Source organism: Mandrillus leucophaeus, unplaced genomic scaffold, assembly GCF_000951045.1.
Source record: "Mandrillus leucophaeus isolate KB7577 unplaced genomic scaffold, Mleu.le_1.0 Scaffold123, whole genome shotgun sequence".
NCBI classification, from domain to species: Eukaryota; Metazoa; Chordata; class Mammalia; order Primates; family Cercopithecidae; genus Mandrillus; species Mandrillus leucophaeus.
In genome coordinates, this window is record NW_012100654.1 from 1079474 (window position 1) to 1106934 (window position 27461).

A 27461-nucleotide genomic window follows, 5' to 3' on the forward strand; every position below is an offset into this window, starting at 1 on the left:
CCTGGGGGAGGCCGGGAAAGGACCCAGGCGCTGGGGGTCGCGGGGCAGCGGGCCGGTCCTACCCTTAGGTGTCTGAGGCCGTTCCCCACACCGCCGCGGTGTGCTTTCAGCGGCCCCGTCTTCTTCCTGGCCTGCTCCGGGCACTGCTCCTGGTTGGATGTCACACGCGTGACTCCTGCAGCGTCCGCGCACAGGGAAACCCTCCCTGCCTCAACCAGACCTCCCGCCAGCCTCCGCCACAGGCTCAGCCCACTGTCCTGGGTGGGCTTGGTGCAAAACTCGGGTGAAGAAAACCTCCTGGGATGCCCAGCCGGGAGTCTCTCTCAAAGTCCCACACTCTCTCCATCCAGGAGAGCCGGTGGGATAGGTCTCTTTGAAATTCCTTCCTTCCTTTCCTTCCTTTCCTTCCCTTCCTTCCCTTTCTTTTATTTTCTTTCTTTTCTTTTTTTCTCTTTTTTCCAGTTTTTTTCCATATAGCTAGTGATCAAATCCCACTTTTTTTAAGAAGGCTTTTACACCAGTAGTTTTCAAACTGTGGTCCCAGGACCAGCAGCACTGCCTTCCCTGAGATCTGCTAGAAATGCGGGTTCCCCATTCCCACCCTGACCTTCTAAATCCTAAACCTTGCGGGTGGGTCCCCATACTTGTCTTTAGCAGGCCCTCCTGGTGGTTCTGACCATTGATATGAAACCTTAGGGCTTTGAGGAGTATGAACTGAGGGTGAAGATGGGCCAGGTGCCCTGTGATGATAATGCATAACTCCATTTAATCTTCACAGCCCTATACAGTAGGTAATATTACCCCATTTCGCAGATTAGGCAACGGAGGTACAGAAAGTTTAATTTTTCCAAGGTCACAGACCTAGAAAGGGGAGGAGCTGGGATTCCAACCTTGGGTTATGGCTCCAGAACATTCCCACTGAGGCGAGGTACCCTGTGAAGGTGGGGAGGGGTGAAGCCCAGAGGCCCTGGCGGCCTCCCTGCCAGGCAGAAACCATTAGTTCCAGAATCGTGACCAGCCAGGTGCGTGGTCAGCAGTGGCCCTGCCTGCCTGCCTTTGGGCGAGCCCTGGTCTGTGTAAGCTGCTGGGACCAGGCCCCAGGGCAGGATGTGTTCACACTGGGGTGCTGACTGGGCGCCCAGAGTCCTGGGTCCAAGGCCAGCCTCACAGGGTGACACAGGGATGCTTCTGAGTGATAGAGTATCCGTATCCTCTTCAGTCTGATGGGGGCGGACACGCCCCAACCCCATGCTGGCAGCTGGGAGGGTGGGCAGCCTCAGACTCAGGTGCGGCTCTGACCTGTGGCCCCAGGTGGGCCACTACCTGTCCTGCCCAGCCCCTTTCAAGGCACAAGGGTCTCTGACCACTGCCCCATAGCAGGGTTTCTCAGCCTCCCCACTACTGACATTTGGGGTGGGGCAGTTCTTTGTTGTGGGGGGCTGTCCTGTATCACCCTCTCTGTCGGGACAACCAAAACTATGTGCAGACATTGCCCGATGTCCTCTGTGGGGACCTTGGAGGCAATGCCTCCACTGACATCTTGGCTTCTCCCTGGGGCTCTGGGATGAGAGGTTTCCTGGTCCACAGCCTACTTACCCACAGAAGCCTACTACAGCCTGTGCTCGGTTGTTAATCTGCACAAGCTGGCAGTGACACAGGGACATTGGAGCATGTTCTCCTTGCAAACACTCCAACGTTCAGGTGGAGCTCAGGGGCCTTTGGCCGTGTCCACAGCAGTGAGATCCCCCACCCTGCAAGGGGCACAGAGCAGGCGGGAATGACTGGTGCTGACACCAGCTGGGCCCTGCTCCTGGGTTACCCTGGCCAGGCCCTCCTCTGGTACCATGCGCAGTGAGGGTGGACCCAGGGCTGGGGCTCTCTGGGTCCAGCTGCATGCGTGTTCCCAGCACAAATCACGGATCAGGGCTGCGCCAGCACCTGCCACTCTGGTGTTTGCTGTCACCAGGCATAGTGGCTATGCACTCTTGGGTTAACCTCCTCAGGCACGTGTGTAAGTGACTCACCAGGACTGGGGCTGAGTGAGGATGTGTGGCCTGGAGTGGTCACTGCCCAGTTGCCTCTGGCAGGGGCAGACCCAGAGCCCTGTGGCTATGTTCCAGGCCCTTCTGCCCACCCCTTGCCCTAGTGGTAGTGAGGTGAGGTGCCTCACACCATTCATTTATTTATATTTAAAATTTGTTTTTGACACCTAATAGATGTACATATTTTTGAGGTGTCTGTGATAATTTAACACATTCATGTAACTTGTAAAGATCAAATCAGTGCAATGTAGACATCCATCATTTTAGAGATTGGTCTTTTATTCCAGAAACATTTGAATTATAGCTATTTTGAAATGTAAAATAGATTATTGTAAACTATAGTCACCCTATTGATTCATCAAACACTATTTCTTATTTCTTCCATCAAACCATGTATTTCTAGCCATTAACCACCCTCCCTTCTTCCCCCTGTCCCCCGACAGGCTTTAGTAAGCAGTGAACTCTCTACCTCCTTGAGATCCCCTCCTTCAGCTCCCACATATGAGTGAGGCCATGTGAAGTTTGTCTTTCTGTCCACAACTTATTTCACTGAATGTAATGACCTCCAGTTCCATCCATGTTGTTGCAAATGACAGGATCTCATCTTTATGGCTGAATAGTACTCCATTGTGTATATGTACCACATCTTCTTTATTCTTTCATCTGGTATGGAAACTTAGGTTGATCCATATCTTAGCTATTGTGAATAGTGCTGCAAGAAACATGGGGTACAGATATCTCTTCAATATCCTGGTTTTCTTTCTTTTGGATATGTCCCCATGAGTGGGATTGCTGGATCATACGGTAGTTCTGTTGTTAGGGGTTTTTTTTTTGTTTTTGTTTTTGTTTTTTCAGAGATGGAGTCTCGCTCTGTTGCCCAGGCTGGAGTGCAGTGGCACAATCTCAGCTCACTACAACCCCCACCTCCTGGGTTCAAGTGATTCTCATGCCTCAGCCTCCCAAGGTAGCTGGAACTACAGGCGTGTGTCACCACACTCAGCTAATTGTTTGTATTTTAGTAGAGATGGAATTTCAGCATGTTGGCCAGACTGGTCTCAAACTCCTGGCTTCAAGTGATCCTCCCACCTCGGCCTCCCAAAGTGCTGGGATTACAGGCGTGAGCCACCGCATCTGGCTTGCTTTTAGTTTTCAAAGGAACTTCCATACTGTTCTCTATAGTGGCTGAACTAGTTTACATTCCCACTAACAGTGTACAAGGAATACTTTCTCCACATCCTTGCCAGTGTCCATTATTCCCTGTCTTTTTTACAAAAGCCATTTAAAATGGGGTGGGATGATATCTCATTGTGGTTTTGACTTGCATTTCTTTCATGATTAATGATGTTGAGTACTTTTTGCATATATGTGAGCCATTTTTGTCTTCTTTTGAGAAATGTCTATTCAGATCTTTTGGCCATATTTTAATTGGATTTTTTTTTCTTTTTTCTTTTTTGCTATTGAGTTGTTTGAATTCCTGGTACTATATATTCTGGTTATTAATCCCTCGTCAGATGAGTGGTTTCAGATATTTTCTCCCATTCTGTGCGTTGTTTTTTCGCTTTGTTGATTGTTTCCTTTGCCTTGCAGAAACTTTTTAGCTTGATGTAATCCCATTTGTCTATTTTTGCTTTGGTTGCCTGTGCTTTTGAGGTCTTACACAAAAAGTCTTTGCCCAGACCGATGTCCTGCAAAATTTCCCCAATATTTTCCCCATGAGTTTCATGGTTTTAAATCATATAAGCGTTTAATCCATTTTGATGTGATTTTTTAATATAGTGAGAAATAGGGGTCCAGTTTCATTCTTCCGCATATGGATATCCAGTTTTCCCAGTCCATCTATTGAAGAGACTCTCCTTTCCCCCAGAGTATGTTTCTTGTGCATTTGTCAAAAATGAGTTGGCTGTAAGTGTGTGGATTTATATCTAGGTTCTCTCTTCTGTCCATTGGCTTATGTGTCTGCCAGTACCATGCTGATTTGGTTACTATAGCTTTGTAGTTTATTTTGAAGTTGCTATGATGGCTCCAGCTTTATTCTTTTTGCTCAGGATTGCTTTGGCTATTTGTGGTCTATTGTAGTTACACGTAAATTTTAGAATTGTTTTTTTCTATTTCTGTGAAGAATGACATTGGTATTTTGGTAATGATTGTGCGATTCTGTAAATTGCTTTGGGTGAAATTGTCATTTTCATTGAAATTCTTCCATTCCTCAAGCATAATGTATCTTTCCATCAGCTTTCATTTTTATTTCCCTAACACCTTCTCAGGTGGCTGTCTAGGCTTCCTTTGTGTTTCTCCAGCTAAGCTCTTGTTCCCATCCTGTGTCAGTTTCTCTATGGTTTTCTCTGTAGGAGTTCTTCATTCTTTTTTGTGCACTTATCCTTTGTCTCTTGTATTGGGTCCAACTATTATCTCCTAGGCTTTTGCTTGCTTTTAAATTTTATTTAGAAGTTTTGTCCTACAGAATATTTAAACTTTGATGTAGCTAAAGTAATCATTTTTCCCCTCTGATTTTTGCTTTCAGTTGTGTGTATGTGTGTGTGTGTGTCCCTTACCCTTAAGGAATTTGAATCCCTGATTTTTTTGTGTGTGTGCACACGCGTGTGCATGCACGTGTGTGTGTGTATGTGTGTGTTTCCCTTACCTTAAGGAGTTTAAATCCCTGATTTAGGTTCAAAATTTTTTCCGACTGTCCACTTCCCTGGTTGATCAGGACATCCAAGCCCTGCCTTTCTGGCAGAGGGAGCCGGGAAAAGTTAACCTCTCTTTGTTCCTGTCCATAAGCCTTGGGCATCTGGGTGCCTGTAGCATTGCTCAGATGACCGCTGGCCTTGGCAAGAACAGTTTGCGTCAGGAGAAGAGGAGGGGAGGTGAGAACACACTGTGGACATGATTCTTTGTATAATTTTTTTTGCCATTAAGAGAAGGAGGGGAATGAAGTGAGAGCTAGCTTGAGGTCAAGGCTGGGTTTATAGAGGCAGATCCTAGAGCAAGTTTCTGTTCTCATCAGATGATCCCACAGAGGTAGAGGGGAGAAACTGAGGAGGTGGGAGAGAGGGGTTCCTTGTAGGTGCGACCCCTTGAGAGGACTCCAGTAGGGGTCTCTTTTAATCCTCTGTTTCCTCTTCTGTGTAAAGTGGTCAGTAATAAGCTAGCCTTCCCACGGTCCCGTGAGGATTAAAGGAGGTAAAGCCATACTGCACAGGTCATCAGTAGCTGTGTCTGTTATTTTTGGAAAAGATTAGGGATCTGGCACTGCAGGGACCCCATGATTCCTACCCTGTTCTGCCAAGCGTGCGTCCTTCTCATGGTTCTGGGGCTGCCACCCTGAGAAGCAGAGTGGGGCCTGGAGAACCAGCCGATAGCTCAGCTCTGTGTAGTACAGGTTCCTCCCAGTGTGGGCAGGGTCCAAGTCCTCCTCCTCTCCTTTCCTCTCCACTAGCTGTCTCTCCATGATGGCCAGGCTTCCAGTGTGGGCCTGGCTCAGTTTTACCAGCATTGCTACAGAGGATGTGATGGGAATTTAAAGAAAATGGCTGGTCTGGCCGGAGGGGTCAGGCTAGAAGGTTGACGACGAGAAGGTCATGAGGAAGGTGGAATGGGTTCTGCTGTTACGACCTAAGGGATGCAGCAGTGGCCTTGCCTAGCCAGGAGGGTGGCCATTCCTACCTGTGGGAGTGGGGCGGAGAGTTGGAGGGGCCTGGTGTGGTGAAAGGGAGGCATTTTCTGTCTCTGGCATTGGGCCCCTGCAGGTCCTTCAGGGAGGTGGGAGGCAGGTGGGAGTAGGCAGTTCCCATCTCTGTTCATTGCCTCTTGGAGCCACACCGGTGCCGCCTGGGCCCAGGTTCTCTGGGCTGGATGAGGGGCACCGTTCCTACCGCTGAGAGTGCTGCCGACTCGAGAGGCCTCCCTGTGCCCTGTCCCCACTGCATGTCATGGCCGCCCAGGCCGGCTGCTCCTTTGCTAACTCACCACCTGCTCCATTCAGGCCCCTGAGAAGGAAGCACTGAGGATGCAGGAGGTGCCGTGACCCTCCGCTTCTCCCTGCTGTAAGGCACAGCGCAGGGCACACATCCCTGTTCAGTTCTTCCATCAGCTCCTCCTGAATCCATAGATTACATGGGAAAATGTTTTACCAGCAGTTGGGTGGCGTAAGCCTACCACCTCATTCCTTGCCTGAAACTGATTGACAAGCAAGGATGACAAGCAGGCAGGCAGACATCTTACTGAACAGGGGCCAGAGATGTATACATTCTATCAAATTTTAAAAATCCAGGATCTAGAACATGGATTTAAAAAAAAAAACACAGTGAGTGTGTGGACCTGTGTCTGTGTGTAAACATTGGAAGGATATACACTAGACTTGCACTGATTATTTTGGAATAGTGAAATTGTCAGTGATTTTTAAACCGCATTATATTATTATTTATTTATTTTTAAGACAGAGTCTCACTCTGTCCTCTAGGCTGGAGTGCAGTGGTGTGATCTCGGCTCACTGCAGCTTCCGCCTCCCAGGTTCAAGTGATTCTCCTGCCTCAGCCTCCCAAGTAGCTGGGACTACAGGTGTGCATCACCACACCTGGCTAATTTTTTGTATTTTTTGATAGAGATGGGGTCTCACCATGTTGGCCAAGCTGGTCTCAAACTCCTAGCCTCAAGTGATCCACTGGCCTCGGCCTCCGAAAGTGCTGGGATTACAGGGGTGAGCCACCATGCCCAGCCTCATTATATTATTTTGTATTGTCTAAATTATATTTTTTATTAACACATGTCACTTTTGTAATTAGAAAAAAAATCCCGTTATTTTCATTTTGGAAAGGAAAGGCGGCTGAGGTGGTTTATTGATTATAGAATAGATGAAGAGATTGTGGGGCAGTCATACAGTTCAGTTTTCTACAGCAGTAAAATAGATTCAGCAGCATGGCTGAATCTCAGAAACCTAATGTCAAGTGAAAGAAACTGGACATGAAAAGAATCTGTGGAGTGTTACTTTGTTGATCTAAGTCGCAAAGTAGGCAAAACTCAGCTGTAACACTTAGGGCTGCACACATTGTAAAACTAAAGGAAAAATAAAACAGACCAAGGAATGGTCATCCCCAGAGTGAGGCTGGTGTCACCTCTGGTAGGGAGGGATGAGTTGTTATCAGAGAGGGGCTCAGAGTGGAGAGGCTGGTCATGCTTTGCTTCTTGAACTTAGTGGGAGTGTAAGGGTTCTTGCTTTAATAATATAAATGATTCATAATTTTTTATTGTGATATAAACTTCATACCATAAAATTCACCCCTTTTAAATGTACAGTTCAGTCAAACAGAAAACTCATATTCACACAAAGACTTGTACATGAATAATAGGAGTATTATTTGTAGTAGCCCCAAAGTGGAAATAACCCAAATGTCTGTCACTCATTAGTGGGTAAGCAAAATAGGATATGTCCATACAATGGAATATTACCCATCTGTAAAAAGGAATGAAGTGCTGATTCATGCAACAACATGGATGAACCCTGACAACATTATGTTAGGTGGTATCTTAGTGTGGTTTTGATTTGCATTTTTCTAACAGTGAAGCTGAGCACTTTTAATGTTAAGTGACGCCATCATTTCATGTGCTTATTGGCCGTTGTACATCTTTGGAGAAATGTCTGTTCAATTCCTTTGTCATTTAAATTGGTGTGTCTTTTTATTGTTGAATTGTAAGTATTCTTTATGTATTTGGGATACTAAACCCTCATTAATATAATGGCAAATACTTGCACATTTTGTGGATTGTCTTTACTTTCTTGAGAGTGTTCTTTGAAACGCAACTTTCAAATTTTTATGAAATCCAATTTGTCAATTTTTTCTTTGGTTGCTTGTACTTCAGATATCACTTCTAAGAAACTGTTGCCTAATCCAAAGTCCCTGAGATTTACACCTGTATTTCATTCTAAGTGTTTTAGGTAGTTTTAGCTCTTATGTTTAATTCTTTAAGCCATTTTGAGTTAGTTTTTGTATGTGGTTTGAGGTAGGGATTCAAATTCATTCTTTTGCATGTGAATATTCAGTTGTCCAGCACCATTCGTTGAAGAGACTACTCTTTCCCCAGTGAATGGTTTTTATACCTTTGTCAGAAATCCATTGGCCATAGATGCATGAATTTATTTATAGACTCTCAGTTCTGTTCTATTAATCTATATTTCTATTCTTTGCCAATACCAAGTTTTACAATAAGTTTTGAAATTAGGAAGTCTGTGTTCTCCAACTTCATTCTTCTTTTTCAGAATTGTTTAGGATTTTCTGTTCCCTTGCACTTCCATTTGCATTTTAGAATCACCTTGTCATTTTCTCCAAAAAAGAAGAAAGAAAAATAAAAAAAAAAAACAGACTACTGGAATTTGAATAGGGATTGTATTAAACCTGGAGATCAATGTTTTGTAGTTTTCAGGGTACAAGTTTTACACTTCTTTTGTTAAATTTGTTCTGAAGCTTTCTTCATTTCTTGCATTTCTATTGCAAATGCAATTGTTTATTTACTTTTAGATTATTCATTATTAGAGTATAAAAATAAAACTGGATGGGTACAGTGGCTCACAGCTCTAATCCCAGCACTTTGGGAGGCTGAGGCAGGAGGATCACTTGAGCCTAGGAATTTGAGACCAGCCTGAGCAGCATAGCAAGACCTCATTTCTTTTTTTTAAAAAAAAAAAAAAAGCTGAGCATGATAGCATATACCTGTAGTCCCAGCTGCTCAGGAGGCTGAGGTGGGAGGATCGTTTGAGCTCAGGAATTTGAGACCAGCCTGGGCAACATAGCAAGACCCTGTCTACAAAAAATTTAAAAAATTAGCCAAGTATGGTGGCACATGCCTGTAGTCCCAGCTACTCAGGAGGCTGAGGTGGGAGGATTACTTGAGCCTAGGAAGTTGAAGGTGTAGTGAGCTATGATCGTGCCACTCCACTCCAGCCTGGGTGACAGAGTGAGAACCTGTCTCAAAACAACAACAAAAACAACCAAACAACCCAAAAACCCAAACAACAAAACAAACAAACAGACTTTCGTGTATTGACCTGTGTCCTCCAGTCCTACACCTTGCTGAACTTGTTTACTGGCTGTAATAGTTTGCGTGTATGTGGATCCCTTACGATTTTTTATGTGTAAGATTATGTCATCTGTAAACAGGGGTAGTTTTACTACTTCTTTTCAAGCTGGATACCTCTTACTACTTTTTCTTGCTGAACTCTGCTGGCTAGAACCTCAAGTACAGTGTTTAATAGAATTGGCAAAAACAGGGATTCTTGTCTTGTTCCTAATCTTATTGGGAAAGCTTTCAGACTCTCGCTAAGCTTTGGATTTCTCACAGATGCCTTTAATCAGGATGAGGGACATTCCCTTCTATTCCTCTTATCATTATCAAATAACTTTCTTTGTCTGTGGTAAGAATTCTCATCTTAATGTCTAGGAATAGAAGGGAATGTCCTCATTCTGACTAAGGGCATCTATGAGAAACCCAAAGCTAACTTTTTAAAGTGTTTTTATTATGAAAGAGTGTTGGAGGTTGCCAAATGCTTTTTCTGTGTCTGTTTAACTGTTTTCTCCCTATTATTATATTAATTTGGTGTATTACATTGATTTTCATATGTTAAACCAACTTTACATTCCTGAAATAAATCCCACTTGGTTCTATTGTAAGTCTTTGTATGTACTAGTGGCTTGAGTTTATTAGTATTATGCTGAGGATTTTGTGTCTGTATTCGTAACATCCTCCCAAAGTGCTGCAAAGCCTCCCAAAGTGCTGGGATTATTGGCATGAGCCACGGCAACTGGCCAGATAGGTAGTTTTTTGATCCTCTTTCTCCTCTCACCCTCCATTCTCAAGTAGGCCATGGTGTCTCTTGTTCCCTTCTTTATATGCATGTGTACCCAATGTGTGGCTCTCACTTATAAGTGGAACATGTGGTATTTGGTTTCTGTTTCTGCATTAGGTTGCTTAGGATTATGGCCTCCAGTTCCATCCACGTTGCTGCAGAGGACATGATCTCGTTTTTTCATGGCTGCATAGCATTCCATGGGCATATGTACTACATATTCTTTATTCAGTCTTCTGTTGATAGGCATTAGGCTGATTTTATGTCTCTGCTATTGTGAATAGCGCTGTGATGAACATATCTGTGCATGTGTCTTTATGGTAGTATGTTTTGTATTTCTTTGGGTATACACCCAATAATGGGATTGCTGGGTTGAATGGTACTTCTGTTTTAAGTTCTTTGAGGAATCACCCCCACTGCTTTCCACAATGGCTGAATTAATTTACATTCCCACAAGCAGTGTATAAGCATTCCCTTTTGTCCACAACCTCACCAGCATCTGTTATTTTTTGACTTTTTAATAATAGCCACTCTGACTGGTGGCTTTTCCAATTTGTTGGCTTATAATTAATCATATATTCTCTTATAGTTATGTTTAGTTTTGGTCATGATGTTTCCTCTTTCATTCTTAATTTAACTATTTGAGCCTTCTCTCTTTTTTTCTTCATCAGTCTCTCTAAAGGATTGTCACTTTTGTCGATCTCTTCAAGGACCCAACTTTTGGTTTTGCGGGGTTTTTTTGGTTTTGTTTTACAATTCTCTTTCATTTATTACCAATTTAATCTGTATAATTCCTGCCTTCTCCTTTTTTTGGGTTTAGCTTGCTCCTCTTTTTCATCTGAAGGTGGAAGACTGATTTATTAATTTGTTCTTTTTAAAGAAATGGATATTTATAGCTATAAACTTCCCTCTAAGCACTGCATTAACACATGCCATAATTTTTTGGTATGTTGTATTTTCATTTTCATTCATCTCAAAGAAATCTCTAATTTCTTTTGTGATTTTTGTCTTTGACTCATTAGTTATTTAAGAGTATGGGCTGGGCTTGGTGGCTCATGCCTATAATCCTAGCACTTTGGGAGGCCGAGGTGAGCAGATCACTTGAGATCAGGAGTTCGAGACCAGCTTGAGCAACACAGTGATACCCCATCTCTACAAAAATTTTAAAAATTAGCTGGTTGTGGTGGCGCACACCTCTAGTCCCAGCTACTTGGAGGGCTGAGATGGGAGGACTGCATGAGCCCCAGAGGTCTAAGCTGCAATGAGCTGTGATCACACCACTGCACTCCAGCCTGGGTGCCAGAAAGAGACCCTGTCTCCAAAAAAAAAAAAAAAGGGGAATATGTTGTTTAATTTCCGCATGTTTATGAATTTCCCAAATTTCCTTCTGTTATTGATTTCTAATTTTATTTTGTTGTGGTTGGAAAACATATTTTGTATGATTTCAGTCTTAAATTATTGAAGTTATTGTTCCTAAGATAGATCAAGCCTGCAAAATATTCCATGTGCACTTGATAAGATTAAGTATTCTGCTATTGTTGCACGGAGTGTTTTGTATAGATGTGTTTGTTTGGTCTAATTGGTCTATAATGTTGTTGAAGTCCTCTTTCTTTTGTTGATACTCTGTCAAATTGCTTTATCAATTATTGGAAGTAAGGTATGTCCAACTATTATTATTGAATTGTCTTTTTCTTCCTTCAATTCTGCCACTTTTACTTTGTGTATTTTGGGGCTTTGTTGTTAGGCATATGTGTGTTTGTAATTGTTATAGCTTCTTGATAGATTGACCCTTTTATCATTATTAAATATCCTTCTTTGTAGTAAGAATTCTTGTCTTTATGTCTATTTTGCCTGGTACTATTAATAGCATTAAAGCCACTCCAGTTATCTTTTGATTACTGTTTGCATGGTATATTTATTTAAATCCTTTTACTTCCAACCTATCCATATATACTTAATGTAATAATTGATAAGATGGGATTTGTGTCTGCAATTTTGCCATTTGTTTTCTATATGTCTAATGTCTTTTTTCCCTGTTTCCCCATTACTACATTGTTTTGTATGAAGTAGATCTTCCCTAGTGTATCACTTTTATTCACTTGTTACTTCTTTTACATTTTTTTTTCTTAGTGGTTGCCCTGAGGGTTACAATCAGCACCTTGGTTTATAATAATCTTGTTTGGATCAACAACAACTTAATTCCAACTTGATATACATAGTTGTCTTTAAATTGGATAAAAGTAAGAAGAGTTACTAACAAAAATGTGTTTATACTTTAAAAAAAATCTGTCTAGGTGGTTACCTTTACCGATGCTCTTCCTTTCTGTGTGGATTCAAGCCTAGGTCTTGGATTCCAGCCTTAGTCAGGAAGGTAATTTGGCCTGAAAGACTCCCTTTAGTGTTTCCTTTAGGGCAGGTATGCTGGGGACGAATGCTCTGTGTCTGTTTATCCGAAAATCTCTTAATTTATTCTTTACTTTGAAAAGATAATTTTGCTAGTTAAGAATTCTTAGGTGACAGCTTTTGTTCTTTGAGCACTTTAATGCGATCCTGTTGCTTTCTGGCTTCTATTTCTGATCAAAAATGAGCTGTTAATCTTATAGAGCAGTGGTCCCCAACCTTTTTGCCACCAGAGACTGGTTTTGTGGAGGACAATTTTTCGATGGACTGGGGCGGAGGGGAGGCGCTGGTTTGGGGATGAAACTGTTCCACCTCTTCATCAGGCATTAGATCCTCATAAGGAGCACACAACCTACATCCCCTGCTTGCGCAGTTCACAATACAGTTTGAGCTCCTATGAGGATCTGATGCTGCCGCTGATCTGACAGGAGAGAGAAGCTGATCAGGCAGTGCTGCTCGCCAGGAGCCGCTCACCTTCTGCTGTGTGGCCCAGTTCCCAACAGGGGTTGGGGACCCCTGCTCTAGAGGATCCCTTGTACATGATGAGTTGCTGCTCTCTTCCTGCTTCTAAGATTCTTGGCAGGTCTTGGTGTGCTCTCTCAGAGTTTATTCTACTTGGAATTTGTGGAGCTCTTTGGATGTGGAAATTAATGTTTTATGAAGTCAGGAAAGTTTTCGCCCTTTGTTTTTTAAATATTCTTTCTGCCTTCCCCCTTTTCAACATTTATATTGTTATGCTTGATATTATTCCATAGTTCTCGGAGGTCCTGTTTCTTTTTCTTTATTCCTTTTCATTTTCGTTCTTCATACCGAATAATCTCTCTTGTTTCAGTTCAGCGATTCTTTATATTCCCCCTGCTCAGATCAGCTGTTAGCTCTTCTTGGGAATTTTACATTCCAGCTCTCGTACTTTAAAACTAGTGCATTTCTATTTGGTTATTTTTAAAAATAATTTTTATCTCTGTATTGGCATTCTGTATTTGAGTAGATATCATTCTGAAGCTTTCCTTTGCTTCTTCCAGTATGGTTTCTTAAGTTCTTGGAACATATTTAAAACAGCCAATTCAAAGTTTCGGCCTCCTTCAGGGACAGTTACTATTAATTTTTTTTAATGGGCCATACTTTGTTATTTCTTGGCATGTCTCATTTTTGTTGTTGAAAGCTAGACCTTTAGCAGTATATAACATGACAGGTGTGGAAATGAGATTCCCCTCTCCCCTGGATTTGCTGTTGCTGCTTGTTGTTTGTTGTTTGTTGTTTGTATAGTGATTTTTCTGGACCAATCCTGTAAACATCCTCCATTCTCTGTTGTGTGTGGCTATGGAATCTCTGCTCAGTGCCAGCTGATGACCAGTTACAGATTTCCTTGAACTCCACGCCTGGAACTCTGTGCCAGGAATGAGTGTGCCTCCCAGTCTTTACTCAGGGGCTCTGTGTGCACACTGGGCACATCCAGTCTGGTGCTCGCCAGAGCCTCCGCAGCCTTTACCTGCTGCTTGTGCGAAGTGTCCAGGAGGTGCAAACTTGGGGCCTTCCTAGGAATTTCCTGAGTGTGTTCCTAGCCACCAGTGTGGCACTATGTATTGGTGGCCTGCTGTCAGGTTGGTGTGAAAGTAATTGCAGTTTTTGCCATCAGAAGTAATAACAAAAATTGCAATTACTTTTGTACCAACCTAATAGATTCCCAGAGTGTGCAGGAATTTTTCAAAACCCCTGTTGACATCCCCTTCCTCAGCTTTTCCTTTAAATGTTTTCATTATTCTGTTGTTCACCCCAGCTAGCCACTGTGCCTGTAATTGTTTTCTACTAACTTCTCCCAGGGTAAAAGGTTTTGCACCAGGTGAACTCCAAGTGGGGTTAAATACAGACAGCCCTCTAAGTGGGGTCTTACAGGGATCTCCAGATCGGTCAAAAAATAATTTTTTGGGCATGGGGACTTGAAAGAACTCCAGCCTTGTCATACTCTCCAGGCTGCTAGCTCTCACTGCAATTGTGGGCTGTCCATTTTCAAGGCTAGGGCAGAGCTGGGGAGGGTAGTGGGACTAGGCAAGTTAGAATGTCACTAGTAGCTTGAATGTTACAAAGTGATCTTCCTTGCTGAGAGTCAGCAGTTTTTCTTGGATAGGTACTCCTGGATGCCTTGAGCCTTTGGTATCAGTAAGAGTTCTGAAAAAAATGATTTTGATAGTTTTTGCTGTTTTTTAAAATTGCTTTTATGGAAGAGAGAATTTTCAGAGGCCCTTTTTTGCTGACTTCAGCCCATATATGTTTGTGCTCTTCTGTATGTTTTGTGCTCACACATGTGCATATTAAACAATAAACTATTGTAAATTGGGGTGCAGGAGTCTGGTGGAGCAGGTGCTGAGTGAGGGCTGCGGGTTGGATGGGACCATACCAGCCTGGGGCTGGACAGGTGCCTGAGGCTCCTTGGGTGTTAGGGCCATGGGAGTCAGGAACTCAGCCCTACAACTTTGTGTCTTCCACTGTAGGGCTGCCAGGCACCCAGCTGTGCCCAGATGGATGGGACAGAGACCCGGCAGCGGAGGCTGGACAGTTGTGGCAAGCCAGGGGAGCTGGGGCTTCCTCACTCCCTCAGCGCAGGAGGACTCCCTGGAGCCTCAGAAGATGGAGCTCTCAGGGCCCCTGAGAGCCAAAGTGTGACCCCCAAGCCACTGGAGACTGAGCCTAGCAGGGAGACCGCCTGGTCCATAGGCCTTCAGGTGACCGTGCCCTTCATGTTTGCGGGCCTGGGGCTGTCCTGGGCCGGCATGCTTCTGGACTATTTCCAGGTAAGAGGGAACTAAATGGGGACAGGGAGGGGGACACTGCCAAACGTCACCTATAGAGTAGGCAGCTGCACGTCAGGTCGAGCTTAAAGGTTGTTGGGCGATCCTCTCAAAAAGCCATTTTTTCCCCTGTATATTGGGCAAGATTCTTTTAGTCTCTGGTGACAGAGAGTAAATTTAACCCAAGTTAATCTTCAATAGACAATTTATTAGCCCATATGATTGATGTAGAACAAAACGTACTTAATCATTTCCCTTCTGATGTACTTTGAAGTTTAACACAGTTGACTGATTGTGTCAGTCAACAACTGCTGCCATAACAAAGTCCCACACACTGGGGGGCTTCAACAACAGACATTTATTTTTGCACAGTTCTAGAGGCTGGAAGTCCAAGATCAAGGCGTTGGCAGCACTGGTTTCTCCTGCGGCCTCTCTCTTTGACTTGCAGATGGCTGCCTTCTCTCCGTGTCTTCACGTGATCTTTCCTCTGTGCATGCCTCTGTCCTAATCGCTTAAGAGGACACCCGTCAGATTGGGTTAGGGCCCCCCGTAATGACCTCATTTTAATTTAATTACCTCTTAAAGGCTGTGTTTCTAATTACAGTCTCATTCTGAGGTACTGGGTGCTAGGACTTCAACATATGAATTTTTGCAGGGACATAATTTAGCCTATAACCACTTTAAAAAATGCTGCAGTGAATCATCTTGACATAAATCATTTTATACATCTCTGAATAAATTGGTAGGATAACTTGTTGCGAGTAGAATTACTGGGCAAAGAGCATGTGCGTTTGTGGCTTTAATGGAGATCACCAAATCATTTGTTTAGTGGTGCGGGGTTCCAACCCACAGACCCTGACCCAGCGACAGATGAGACACGTACATTAACCAGATATTTTGCCTGTCAGTTCAGCTAAGGGGCTCTGCTCTGAGTCTGCAGCATGGCCCCATAAGCCAGTAGAAGTTGGTATTTATTTACTACAGATTAAATGACAAAGGCTTTGAGTCAGCACACCTGTGGGTAATTAAGCTGGTCGCCCTGCACCAGAGAGAGCAGTCCTACTGATGATCAAAGGTTTGTCTTAGAACCACATGAGTAAACAAGCTATTTAGATAAACTCCCCCACATTCCCTTGTTATTTGCTCTTCTGCTATCAACTCAAAAAGAGGATTAGGCTGCCTTCAGCCAAATCTTTTACTGAAGCTATGCAACACCCCGGCCTTCCAAGAAAGTTTGTGACTATTTCCTATAACTATCTTTATAATTTTTCCCACCACCCTGACTGAATTCCCACATTGTGGTAGAATGTCGTACTTCCTCCACACCAAGGGAAATGCTTGTTCCCAACACTCACCAACACAGGTTTTTTTCAACCTTTTTGATCTTTAGTAATCTGCTAGCTGGAAATTGCATTTCATTGTATTTAATTTCTCTCGATGCCTAACAAGTTATCCCAAAACTCACACATTATATTAAGCATGTGTGTATCCCAATAATACACACATGCTTCATATAATAGCATGCATTATCTCATGTTTACTGTGGGTAAAGAATCCAGGTGAAGTTTAGCTGGCTTTTCTGCTTCATGGTCTCTTCTGAGGCTGGGGCACCAGCCCAGCTCACTTAGAGGGTGACATTCCTGGCAGATACTGGACTGCGAGCCTCAATTCCTCACTGCTGTTGCCCAGAGGCCCCCTCAGGTCCTCTCCATGTGGACGTCTCTAGCATGGTGCCCGCCTCATCAGGGTACAGTCCAAGACGGAAAAAGAGTCTGCTGGCGAGACAGACATCACTGTCCTCTGTAACCTACTCATAGAAGCGGCATGGCCTTGCTTCTGTTGGTGAGAATCAGGTCACCAGGTTCAGCCACATTCCAGGGGAAGCAGTTGGCTAAGAGCATCAGTACCAGGAGGTGGTCGGGGGCCTTCCTCAAGGGCTGCTGCCTGCTGTGGTCATTATAGTGTGATCTGTGCTTCTTATTACAAGTGAGAGAGGTTGAGGATCTTGGTATTTCTATTTATATTCTTTGCTCATATTTCTATTGAGTATTTTCCTGTTCTCTTATTGACACCTAAGGGCTTTGTATATATTAAGGAAATTGGTTGTTTCGTTGTGATGTGAATTATAAATATTTCCTATGTTTTCCCCATTTATCTTTTGACTTTGCTTTTGGTGGCTTTTTGCTGAGCATTCATTTTTTAAAATGCAGTCTCAGTCATCTTTCTTCTAAGGCTCTGAGCCTATGCCCTCCTTAGAAACAGAAGCTGCTTTTTATACAGGTGCCCATCTGCCCGTGTGTGTGCACAGGGCGGCACATATTAGAGACTAGGTATGCGTTCCCGTGAAGAAGAAAAACTCTCTGCTACAAGTCTGCTTTCTTTCCATTGCAAATATGAGAGGTTCAAAATGGATGTACACAGCTGTCATGCTGGTCTGCATTGGTTTGTTGGCTGGTTAGTGTTCAGTTCGGTGCAAACATTTCAAAATTGGAAGCTTTTCATTACAGTGCTTATATTCAGTTCCTCTATAAAACTCAGACAATTTGGCAACATGTGGTTTATGTGTCAGTTTTCTATTGCTGTGTTCCAAATTACCACAAATTTAGCAGCTTAAAACTGCATGCATTGATTAGCTCATAGTTCTGTAAGGCAAAGTGCAGGCATGGTGTGGCTGGGATCTCTGCTCAGGGTCTCAACAGCTGAAATCCACATGTTGGCCAGGATGCGTTCTCTTCATGAGGCTCTGGGGAAACATGTACTTCTAAGCGTATTCCTGTCTTCAGAACTCACCTCCTGGTGCTGTGTTCCTCCCTGAGGTTGAAGGACTGCGGTTCCATTTCCTTGCTGGCTGTCAGCCAGGGGCTGCACTTCACTTCTCCAGGCCACTCCTGTGTCTTGCCATGTGGCCCTGCCATCTTCAAAGGCAGCAGTGGAGACACCTCCCTTGGATGAAATCTCTCTCTGACTTCAGGAAGCGCCTGCTCCCTTTAAAGGGTTTACCTGATGAGGCCAAGCTCATCCAAGTTAGTCTTTCTGAAATTCCACCAGGACTCCTCACTGGAATGCGTGGAGCAGGCAGGAGTGCCAGCAGTCTCCAGAAATTGATCCAGTCCTGGGCTCCATGGGTGGGCTGGGATGAGCATTGTGTGCATGTGCTGGGAAGAACGGGGGTCTCCAGGCAGGCTGTGGCCTTACAGAGACATAGAGCAGTCTAGAAAGGCCAGGAGGGCAAGAGGGCTGGCTGGAGGGGCATTCCGTGTGGGCAGAGAGAGAAGACTGGGAGTGCAGGAGGAGGTGAGGGCAGCCTGTTTTGATTGCCTCCTCTTTACTCTGCTGGTGAGGATGCAGGGGTCCTGCCCTAGGGTTATGGGGATGGTGGACACTCAACACCTGACTCTGAACAGGTGGGGACCACGGCGATTTGTCAGTCCTCATACCGATCACACAGGCAGGAGGACGTCGCGCACCTTGTAGGGCCATTCGGGAGCAGAGTGAGCCAGCAGGGGATGTGGGGGGCAAGATTTGTCATAACAAGAGAGTGGGAAACCCGCCCTCCATTCCTGACTATTTGCGTAATTCCACAGGGTGGCAGAAACTGACGCAGGCTCCTCAGGGATGTGGAGGGACAGTTTCTGCCCTGAGATAAGGAGGCTTTTGGGCTGGGAACCTTGTCCATAGGAGCAGAATCAGGAGGGGAACGCGCCACTCACAGCATCTTTGCTTTCTCCAGGTGTCGAGGCAGCACTTCGGAGTTTTAGGCCTTACCCCACCATTGACCCCTTGATGCCTTGATGCCAGCTTAAGCCTTGATGGTGACTGACACTTCCAGGGAATAGAAGAGCCTCTCCAGGAAGCAGCGTAGACCCTTGGCCAGGAGAGAGAGTGCCATGTGGTGCCCTTGAAAAGTGAAAAGTGTCTGCTTTGTGTCCAGGAAGGGATTTGGTGGCCTGGGTATGGGGAGTGTGTGTCCCCGGGGCAGGGAGGGGGGATTGGATCCAGCTTAATCAGTGCCTGTGACAGTGGTGACACCCAGTGGAGGTCCCTTTGCCACCTGTCACTTCATCAGAGTTCTTTGAGGGCCCCATGTGCCTCCTGCTAACCCTGGCTGCCTGTGGCCCACCAGGGAAGTAGGGGCTCCACTGGGTGCTTCCTGCAGAGTTGGTGCTCTGTATTTCAAGAAGGAAATGAGGGCCTTGGCCACCGTCGCCATGCCTGAACCTTAGAGAGGATCAGGAGTGACTGTCTGAGGCCTTGTGTGTGGCTGTAGTGTATGTGTAGGCATTTGTTACCCTGTTCTATATTGTGTGTGTCACTGAGGCAGGAAATTCCCAGAGCTCTGTACCCCCAAGTGGGGCAGCTTCGAGGCCCTGGGCCAAGAGCCTGTGCACAGGGGCAGAGGGAGCGCCAGCAGACCAGGGTGCCCATGCTGTTGATTGCCTGATGCTTGGCCAATGTGCTGACCCTTGGAGGTTTGCTCCTTCTCAGGGACTTCCCGGTTAAGATGGGAAGCAGCAGCCTTCCCCTGAGCTCCCTCACATATATTACATGGCAGCACCCTCCGTGAAGCCTATAGCTCCCACCATGAATGGCCAGCCCATCTCAAGGGCCTTGGGTAGTCAAGGGGCCCAGGGAGGGGTGACTCCTCTGGCACCATGGCATCTGGCAAAGGACTGAGGACAGGGGAGACCACCCCTCCTGCAGGTGGCATATGCCAGAGGGCCCAGGTTTGGCTCCATTCTATTTTTAAGGAGACCTCAGTAGCTGTACTGAGCTTGGAGGTGCCACATGTGAAGGCATAATGGGTAGTGGGAATGGAGAGTCACAGGCACAGCGTCCGTGAGAACCTGTGCTTCCAGGAGAGCCCAGCATGTGTCCAGCAGCTGCTCCTCTGATGGTGCACAGTGCAGGGTGGAGGAGAGCATCTCCCTGGATCCACAGCCCCTAGACAACTTATGGCCATCAGCCTGTAGACTCCAGGGCTTGAGGGGAGGTTGCTAATGCCCCTCTCTTCCATGAAGGCGTTTCTGGGGGCACTAATAGGAGTGACTGCTGATTTTAACTTGGGCAGATCCTAGAACCTTTTGTTGGAGTGGCCTGTTTGAGTTGGCTTGCTTTGCAGATGACAGCATAAATGGGCATAAGTAAAATTTGTAGATGAGAAATATGTTGCTTCCAGAACCCAAAAGGAAAGTGGCAAAGGGACCTCCACTGGGTGTCATCACTGTCACAGGCACCCAAAGGTCCAGAACGCAAAAGGAACTAAGAGATGTTGGAGACTTGTATTAATGTTGTGGATGCTGAGAGGGTTAATAGCTCTTTTGTTGCAGTGTTGGGGATGGAATGGCTCTCAGTTTACCAAATAATTTTCAGGCGTTTAACCAAGATGCCAGGCCTCACACCACATGTGGGGTGATGGCCCCCGCTCTCATTGTGAGTGCCTTTGTGAGTTACTTGTATGCCCTTAATTAGTGAGTCAAAGGAGCCTGGAGGAAGGCATCATCAGTGTAATGTAACTGTGTTCCTGAGAAAGGCAGATGCAGGGGAGACCTTGGCCACATGACTATGTGTGATGGCAGAGCTGTGGAGGTCCCCATGGGGAGCCTGGAAAAGATATCTAGTGTCCCTTTAGAGGGGAAGGCCAAGTGTGTCTGAGAGGCTGGTGAAATAGACACTGAACAGAATGTATTAACCAAGTCTATAGCAATAGACACTGAACAGAATGTATTAACCAAGTCTATAGCAGCAAAGTACCAGTTGATTTGGATGGAGTCAGTGATTTCTATAACATTCGGTGTTGGATGTGGGGTCTGAATGGACAGGGTCACGGCGTTAAGGTGGTGGTAATCCACCAGGAGGCACCCTTTCGTTTTCTCCAGGTTTAGGAATGAGCCAAATTGCCCCGTGTAAAGGAGAAGCAGGGGGATTGACGTACCCTGTTTAAGTCTTGCATAATAAGTTTCCCTCCTTGAAGGTCCTGTTGTAATTTGCATTGGGTGGTATTAACTGTTTTAATGGGGAGCAGGGGAGGGTCTGTGGGGTCTCATCTTGTCAAGCCAATTTGTAAGTCAGACCAGGTGGCAGGAGTGCCAGGGAGCACCCGCCAGACTCACACCAGCCTGTAGTCAGTTAATGGTAGTTCTTGTCATGGGGGCAAAAACAGCCCTTTAGGGTGGGAGGAGATGACAGAGCCCGAGAGAGATAGCAACTGGCAGTTGCATCCCAGCTGACTGTTAGGGCTTGTTAGCAAGCAAAGAGCAGGCAGGGAGAGCTGGCCAGGTGTCCTCAGTCACGGTGGGCCCAACTGTTCGTGAGCCAGTTATGGTCACCTCCTCTTCACCTCGTTGGTGAGGGAGGAGGGGGGTCTCACCCTTGGGTTAAGGGTATGGTGGACCCTTGACACCTAGCCCTGGGCAAGTGAGGACCACAGCAGTTCGTTCATTCATTCATTCATTCATTCACTCATTCAGGCAGCATATACTGTGTACCTATGCCAGGCAGACAGCCCTGCCCTCATGCCGCTCACACAGCAGGCGCTGGGGTCAACATTGATAGCAGTGAGGGCTGTGTGCCCCAGCAAATGGTGGGAGCGGCCCTGTGGAGGGAGGCCAAGAAGATCCCCTTTCCCCAGGAGGAGGTGTTGCAGGGGAGGCAAGAGAGGCTGCTTGGAGACAGTGCGTGAGCAGGCCAGCCTGGCAGGGGGTGGACAAGTCTTTCATCTTCACCCGTGGGTGGTTTCTGCCAGTCGAGATCAGAAGCAGAAAATAAAGAAGAACCTTAAGAGTTATTTAAAATTTAATTGACCTGATCTGTGAGATCTGAACAAGATGGGGGAAGAATTCATGCCTGTAAGAATGACCGTCTGGCTGAGAACCTGCCGAGGGTCAGGGTGACCCTGAGAAATGAATTGGATGCTGTGTTGGAAACTGCTCCTGGTAAACAAGCAGTTCCTGCTGCAGTGTCAGAAATGTACTCCAGAGCCCCTGCCCACGCTGTGTGGACCCTCCCCTAAAAACACACCCCAGTAAGAACAAGGCGGTGGGCAGAGATCAGTGGTCCTCAGTGTTCTGATCCTGTGGTCTTCGTGGGGTCTGGGCGGCCTGTTGCAGAAGCCCCTCAGGTGGTCCTGGTACCCCTGATGGGTGAGTACCACTGATCTTGTGCCACTTGCTCATGCTGTGGGCTGTGGGGTGGACTGGAGGCCCAGAGGTCACACAGAAACCGCCGGACCCAGCTTCCACCTGGTGCTCCATGTAGCTGGAATCTAGTTCAAGCTCTCAGATTTTTCTGCTGTGCTACTGAGCTATTTTTAAAACCACACTCTTTATTTTCTGAATTATAACTCAGTGAGCTGTGTTGACATGTTTTGTTCTCAGGTTTTCACAGGAAAGTAGTTTTTCTTATATAATTACATTATTTGCTTTTGATGACAGTTTTTCTTGATTTATAAAAGGAAATAATCACAATTGTCAGAATAGACAGAAAATTATAAAATAAAGATTACTTATGAACCCACCACCCAAAGGCAACTACTGTTAGCATTTTGGTATATATCCTTCTGAATGTTTCACAGTGCATGCACGTGTGTGTGTGTGTGTGTTTTTTTTTTTTTTTTTTGAGACAGTTTCGCTCTTGTTTTTCAGGCTGGAGTGCAATGGCATGATCTCAGCTTACCGCAACCTCTGCCTCCTGGGTTCAAGCAATTCTGGTGCCTCAGCCTCCCGAGTTGCTGGGATTACAGGTGTGCACCACCAAGCCCAGCTAATTTTTGTATTACTAGTAAAGATGAGGTTTCTCCATGTTGGTCAAGCTGGTCTCGAACTCTTGACCTCAGGTGATCTGCCCGCCTCGGCCTCCCAAAGTGCTGGGATTACAGGCGTGAGCCACTGTACCTGGTCTCTCGCTCAATTTTTAAACAGATTTGAGAAACATTTTTGTAATGTTTTGTAACTTACTTGATCAGACAACTCTTTCTGTATGAGAGTATGCAAATAGTTGTTTATTTCTACGTCTCCTGTGCTGATGAGGATGGTTCCAGGATTCACTGTGTATGATTATAAGTTGTGCGATGATGTTCGACCACGTCCAAAACTATGACGACACTGAGAGGTACTGACACCTGAAGGAAGTGATCACCTGTCTGGGGTCTTCTCAGCTGTGTGCCTTGGGAATGTGCATCCCACAACAGACCTTGAGCAGCCAGAGAAACTAGGCCAGCCTAGAGGACTCTGTCTTTAACCAGGTGATGCCTTTAAACCAGTAACCTTCTGCAACACTTCTCTCAGAATCAGGCCATTTCTCTCTGCCTCCTGCCGGTTCAATCTCCTGTTTGAATAAGCTGATCCTAACCATGGATGACGGACAGCGATGGGGTTGGCAGGCAGGAGTGGCAGCCCAGAAGCTGAGGGTCTTGGCCTGCCTTTGACACTAACTTGCTGTGTGATCTTGGGAAAACTGTTCATTTTCTTTGTTTGCAAAACAGAATGCTGTAGTTCCTGTGAACATCCCAGGGCTGTTGTGAAAATGATAGAATGTGAGAGAGCTCTGAGAATTACAGACTGCTGCACAAGGGAACAAACGGGCATTCCTTCATTCATTTACAGTGACTGAGTGCGTGTGGCCAAGTCTGCTCTGTGCCCTCATTATGCCCTGGGTTTCCTTCAGAGCATTTGTCACAGATCATCATTTCTTTCTCTCTTTTTTTTTTTTGACTATCTGATAACCTGTGTTTGTTCTGCTCACAGTGTACCCTGGCATTTAGGGTGGAGGCTGGCAAATACTAGTCCGTAAGTACTGATCTGTGGAGTGGAGCCATGGAGAATCCCCAAGATTGCAGCAGTGAGAAGGGCTCTGTTCTCAGGAAGGGTGCGTGCCAGGGAGGGAGAGCAGATACACCTGCATTTCATGCTTCTGTTATGCAAAAGTGGGACCTGTCTTCAGAGAGGTTCAGAGAGTACATTGGAAATTCTGGGGAAATAGCTGTTAGGCTCTGGCTGAGAGGAGGTGCCTCAGCTGGCCACAAGGCCTAGCAATGTTTGGCCTGGGTGATGTGTCGGCCCGCAGCAGAGGGGAGGAGCACGGGCATGGCCCCCATGAGGGTCGTGAGAAGTTCCCTTTGCCGCTGCAGCACATGACCGTGTACTAGAAAGAAGGAGGATCACGTGGATGTGTCTTTCCAGATTGCAAGGGGTCCAGATGCCCCTTTCTCAGGCAGTGTGTTGACTGCCATGGAGGATGTGCAAGCAAGCGCCATCCTCGTAGTGCCCCTGTGGGTTGTGCCTGTGAAGAGCACACACACTGGTTTTGTGGGGAGGCAGGTTAGAGGGACAAAGGGCCGTGGCGAAGGCAGCGTCTGTGGGCGGGAGTGGGGGACAGCTGTGGGAGAGGTACGGGCACATGCAGAGTGAATGTGGGACTGAGGTGGTCGGGGCTCAGAGTGAGGCTTGCATTTCTGGCAGAACCTTTCCTTGAGGCAGGCCACTTGGGAGAGGCAGGCTTGGAAGTGGCAGTCCTGAGAGACTGGCAGAGTGAGACACGTGCTCATCCCTACCAGGGCTTAGGTATATGGTCTGAAAGCTCGGAGGAGAGGTCTGGGCTGTGAGAAGTTTGGGAGTTGCTACATCTGAAATAGCGAGATCACGGGAAGAGATTCCCCACATGCAGTTAACTATGGCTACATAACAAAGGACACCAAAGCTTAGCAGTTTGTTTAAAGCCAATTATTGTTTGATGCAGAATCCACAGGTTGGGCAGGGCCTGGTGAGAAGAACCTCCTGCTCTGCCCTGTGGCTGTTGGGCCAGCCCAAGATGGCGCACTCGTGTGCAAGGCTGGGCTGTGGGCAAGACCCTGGCTTATGGCCTCTACCTGTAACCATGTGGCCTTCCTCACAGCAGAGTAACTGGGAGCATGAGCAGCCCAAGAGATAGGACATAGAAGTTGTCAGTTTCTTAAGATCCACGCCCAGAAACTGCCACAGCGTCTCTTCCACTTTGTTCTCCCGGTTAAGCTGTGGGGACAAAGGGGAGAGGAGGGGCAGAAACTCTAGCTCTCAGTGGGAATTGTGCTGGAGTTTAGGGCCCATTATGCATTGGTCCTACAAGGGGCTTGAAAATATCTGTTGAATGAATGAGTAAATGAAGGGTGTGCGCAAAGACGCAGTGCAAGGAATATTGGGGGCACGAGGGGAACAGGTGCTGGAGAAATTCATCTGGAGTTCAGTTGCAGGGAGGCCAGTAGGATCCACACTGGGGAGGGCAGTGGACTCCAGGCTGGGGTCCGCACGTGAGTCCGGGACAGGCTGTCCGACGGGAGAACCAGATAAGGTGCCCACTAGGGTGACAGTTTAGGGATGGGAGTGGAAGTGAGGCCTAGACCTGACCGCAGCCCTGGATTCAGCCGATGTGAGTCTGACCCCCAGCTTCGGGCTTCTGCCTGCCCCAGCCTGCCCTCAGGCCTGAACATTCTGTTCCTGGTGCCTGTGGAATGCACAGAGGACACACCCAACAACAGAACCCCAGGAGTCAGAGGTGCCTTCCCAGCCCCTTCTCCTTCTCTGTGTGAGGTGGGGTCAGCAGGGCCAGTCTCACCTTTGTAGCTGAAGAAAGTGAGGTCACTTTGGAAGCATTTTTATGAGTCTTCCAGGCCATGGAGGGAGAACAGGACTGCGTTTTTTTCTGTGAACACAGCTTCCTGTGGCCATGAACCCCCTGGCTGGACACAACTCGAGATGACCCAGGGCGTGGCTTTCTGCTCGGAGATCCACAGACTGTTGGCCTTGAGGAATAAAACTTGAGGTCTGTAGAGCTGGCCCGAGGAGGCAGTCCCTCTGTGCTGATATCTCCCCAGGCCTCCTCTGCCAGGAGGGGAACAGCCCAGGACACTTGTACAGGGCGAGGTGGCAGCAGACCTCTGTGTGGGCACTCACCAAGGCCAGGCCCCACGTACGCTCCAGCTCTGTCCAGCCCAAGCCAGTATGGACCGGCCTGCTGGGCTGCTGATTGCTGTCAAGGGCGGTGCGAAGGGACCATGAGCCTCCATGGCAGGCCAGCAGAGGGAGGTCCCGGCGGACACACAGCCACTATCTGAGGAGAGCCTGACCTTCAGAGAGGGACAGCAGGGCCTGGCAGAGTCTCCGTAATGAGGCCCTGAGTCACACTGGCCTTTGTTCCTCACTCATCTGTGCTGGCCCTCGGCCAAGGGGCTGTTGGGGAGCTTTCTGCAGGCACACGGCACCTGGTGACTGGGAAGCTTCTGTTTGTGTGAACTTCTTGGGAACAGCGTCCTGGTGTGGGCCAGGAGGAGAGGACTGGAGCATCCCCGGCTCCGACTTCGTGCTCCTGGGATCGTGTTGCATTGCCTGGCCATGGTGGTCACCCAGCTGAATCTGGAGTTTTGCTTTCGGGGCAAGAAGCTGCGAGGCTTCAGCTGTGAGCTCACCCGGTCCCCACATGGGGTCTTGCCTGAGTCTTTCTTCACCATCATGTGTCAGGTCGTGGTGCCCATTCTGCTGTCCGGCTTGTGCATGATGGCGGCCGGCCTGGTGATGAACACCGTTCAAGTGCGTACTGGGTGTCTGGGCGATCAGGGGTGGGAGACACACTGACCGGGTCTCCTGGCACCACAGACAGGGCAGGCTGGATTCATAAGGGGCCTCCAGAGTGGGACAGCAGCCCTGAACCTGCCCTTGCCGCTTGGGTGTCCCGGGTGTCAGTGAGGCTGTCAGGAGGGACCTCCAACACTGAGACCTCAGCGTTGGAGATTCGCAGAATGATGGAGGTTTGTTAGAACCTTAGCCTACGTGTGCCTCCTCAGCCCAAGGAGCTCAAACCACCTTCCTCCCAGTGCATATGGGTTCACGAGGCAGAGTCTGCCACTCACCAGTGGAGGGGATTTTTAGTCACACTGTTCTGCCTTGATTTCCCCATCTGTAAAATGGGGATAATGAAAGCCCCAACCTCACAGAATTGTGAGGACCAGATCACTGAGTCTGTGTGCTGTGGTCCCTGTAGGGTGGGGGCATGAGGCTGCGGCATGCCCAGCCCTCAGCATCCTGGTGTGGCCCCTGGTGAAAAAGGACAAGGTTTGGAGCCCGAGGGTGCAGGTGGGAGGGCCATGGCGGTCTCCCTGCAGTGGAGGCATGTGCTGAGGGAGATTCGCTCATCACAATCTGTTTCTCCCCTAGCTTGATTCAGGCAGCGTGTTGGAATCATTGAGAGGTTTGTGCTATCTGTCAGCTGAAGCATTTCGTAGAGTCAGTTTAGAAAAATTAGAAAATATGCCCAAGCAATGGAGGCAGGCTGTCCCCTCATCTCTATCACCGCTGCTGTGGACCTTTCAAGACAATTTTCTATGTACATATAAACATATACATATATGGTTTATACTATGCAGTTTTG

The 27461-nt window shown here is 46.9% G+C and overlaps 1 protein-coding gene across 3 annotated transcripts in view; it reads left to right on the plus strand.

Moving 5' to 3' along the window:
* Positions 1–27461, plus strand: part of SLC41A3 (solute carrier family 41, member 3) — a 97475-nt gene that overhangs the window by 14351 nt on the left and 55663 nt on the right. Inside the window, exons 1-2 of one of the 3 annotated variants that reach the window (XM_011971523.1) lie at positions 12604–12817; positions 14772–15071. The exons of 1 other annotated variant lie outside the window; for it this stretch is intronic. In XM_011971523.1, the coding sequence (XP_011826913.1) occupies positions 14799–15071 (273 nt within the window). In that variant the 5' untranslated portion in view covers positions 12604–12817; positions 14772–14798. Of the gene's footprint in view, positions 1–12603; positions 12818–14771; positions 15072–25616; positions 26624–27461 lie in introns of those variants that run through there. One more of the 3 variants, XM_011971524.1, reaches the window with a different exon arrangement.